The sequence below is a fragment of the Triticum aestivum genome, chromosome 3B (assembly GCF_018294505.1).
Source record: "Triticum aestivum cultivar Chinese Spring chromosome 3B, IWGSC CS RefSeq v2.1, whole genome shotgun sequence".
Lineage (NCBI taxonomy): Eukaryota > Viridiplantae > Streptophyta > Magnoliopsida > Poales > Poaceae > Triticum > Triticum aestivum.
Window position 1 is genome coordinate 782,344,839 of NC_057801.1, and position 1,978 is coordinate 782,346,816.

At 54.9% G+C, this 1,978-nt stretch overlaps 1 protein-coding gene across 1 annotated transcript in view; it reads right to left on the reverse strand.

Annotated features, from left to right (window-relative positions):
• Nucleotides 1-1,078, reverse strand: part of LOC123072397 (hexokinase-3) — a 7,312-nt gene extending 6,234 nt beyond the window's left edge. Inside the window, exon 1 of the mRNA XM_044495951.1 lies at nt 541-1,078. Coding sequence (XP_044351886.1) covers nt 541-812 — 272 coding nt within the window. The 5' untranslated portion in view covers nt 813-1,078. The remainder of the gene's footprint in view (nt 1-540) is intronic.
• Between the last annotated feature and the right edge of the window lie 900 nt (nt 1,079-1,978).

Here is a 1,978-nt window from a genome sequence, read left to right on the forward strand (position 1 = left end):
TGGTGCTCAGCCCAAAAGATGGCTGACCCAGCCAATGCATATCGCTCCGTCAGAGCTCGACGGAGAAATCTCTGAAGTAGTAGTATGCGCTCGCGGCGGCGGCGGCAGCATCTCGTCTCGCCTCGCGGGAAAGAAAAGCGTGAAGCACGGCGGAGGGAGGGCGGGGAAGGGAGCGAGAGCCCCGGCGAAGGGGGGGTGGCCACATTCGCATGCGGAAAAGCGGATTGGCGGGGCGAGATTGGAGGGCATGATCCAACCACCGGAGGAAGAAAGAAAGAAAGCGTTCAAACAGATAAAGATGGCACGAAGCAAAGGCTTTACATTTTTTTTTCATTTTTTTCTGCTTGCTCCGCCCAAGAATCGCACGGGAAAATAAAAACGGAAACGAAAGAGGGGAGGGACGCAAGAAAAGCAGCGGGAGGAATCGCCATGGAGTCCCGAGCTGGGCGAGGAGAGGAACGAAGCGGGCGAAAAGAATAACAAAAAGGCGGCGGCGGCGGCGGCCGGAGTAGTAAGGGAGGGGAGGGGGAGGGGCCGTACCCGTTGGGGAGCGCGTCGACGAAGGTGAGGAGCATCTTGAGCTTGCTGCCGCCATCCGAGGCGAGCCCCGCGTGCATCTCGACGACCATGGCGTCCACCACCTGGCGCAGGCGCGCCGGCGGCGTGGCGCAGCCCTCCTCGAAGTCCCGCAGCAGCGCCACCGCCCGCCGCCAGCGCGCCCTGGCCGCCACCCGCCGCGCCACCATCACCGCCGCGATCGCGCACGTCACCGCCGCGCACCCCGCCGCCACCCCGAACCCCGCCTTCCCCATCACCGCCGCCGCCCCCGCCGATCACGCCGCCATCCTAACCCCTCTCCCTCCCCCTGCCAGCTGCTGCTCCCGCCCGGCCACCGACCACGCCGGAGGGAATGGCGGGCGAGGGGGGAGGATGTAACAGAGCGGGCGGGCGGGCGGGCGGCGGGGTGGGGAGTAGTCCGGTCCGGTCGGGTCCGGTCCGTAGTGGGGTGGGGCAGCGGGGGAAGAAGGGGAAAGGAGACGGGAGGCGAGAAAAAATAGAAAAATCGGGGGAGAAACGAAAGCCAAGAGCGTGGCTGCGGCCTGCGTCCGCTTTTATTTATGCTGGCGGCGATCTTGCGATCTCGCCCTCGGCTTTCCGCCGTATTACGAACCCACCCTCCGCCCATGTGCGGTTCGGTTTCAGTTTTTCGAAATCTTCTTTTTGCTGCCTCCCCTTCCTCGGTTTGACCTGCCGCCTCCCCGGTCCGCCGGGTTTCCACGGAGGCGGTTTAAAATAAAGCTGCGGATTTGCAGCCCGGCCGGATGGCTTTTTGCCCATGGGTGGCGAAATTTGTGACCATGGTTTTTTCTTTCCATATTTCATTCATTTTCATTTATCGTTTCTATGTATGCCTTCCCCGTCATTTCCATGTATCGTGTGATTTACATACGTTACACATCAATTCCATGTTTGATTTACGTATCATGCATGACATTCTTCAATATTATTTTTGATAAGTTTAGGTTATTTTCCGTGCGCATTTGATTGTGAATCGTATCACATCCTGCATTCCTTATTATTTTTGGTAGGTCTAGATTATTTTTCTTGTACACATTTGATTGTGAATAGGCTCCGCATGCACGCTGGGATTAAGAGATCATGCATACACATGAATCGGTTAATGTGCTGGGTTTTGAAAAGTTTACATTTTCTGCAAATGCGATTTGATCATGTGTTGTACAAGGACATATACAAAGACATCAGTTGTACCTAAATCATTGCCATGTCAAATATGGTAAAAAAATACAGTATTTCTACTACATTTCAGTTTCACATAGATTTAAGAGGAGTAGCTAGGACGTCTATGAAGGTATCGTATCTAGCTAAATCAATATCGTGTCACCGATTATTGTTAGTGTGTAAGGGAGAGAATATACTGGACTCTTGATTTTCACTGCTTAAAAAGGTTAGGGTGCTT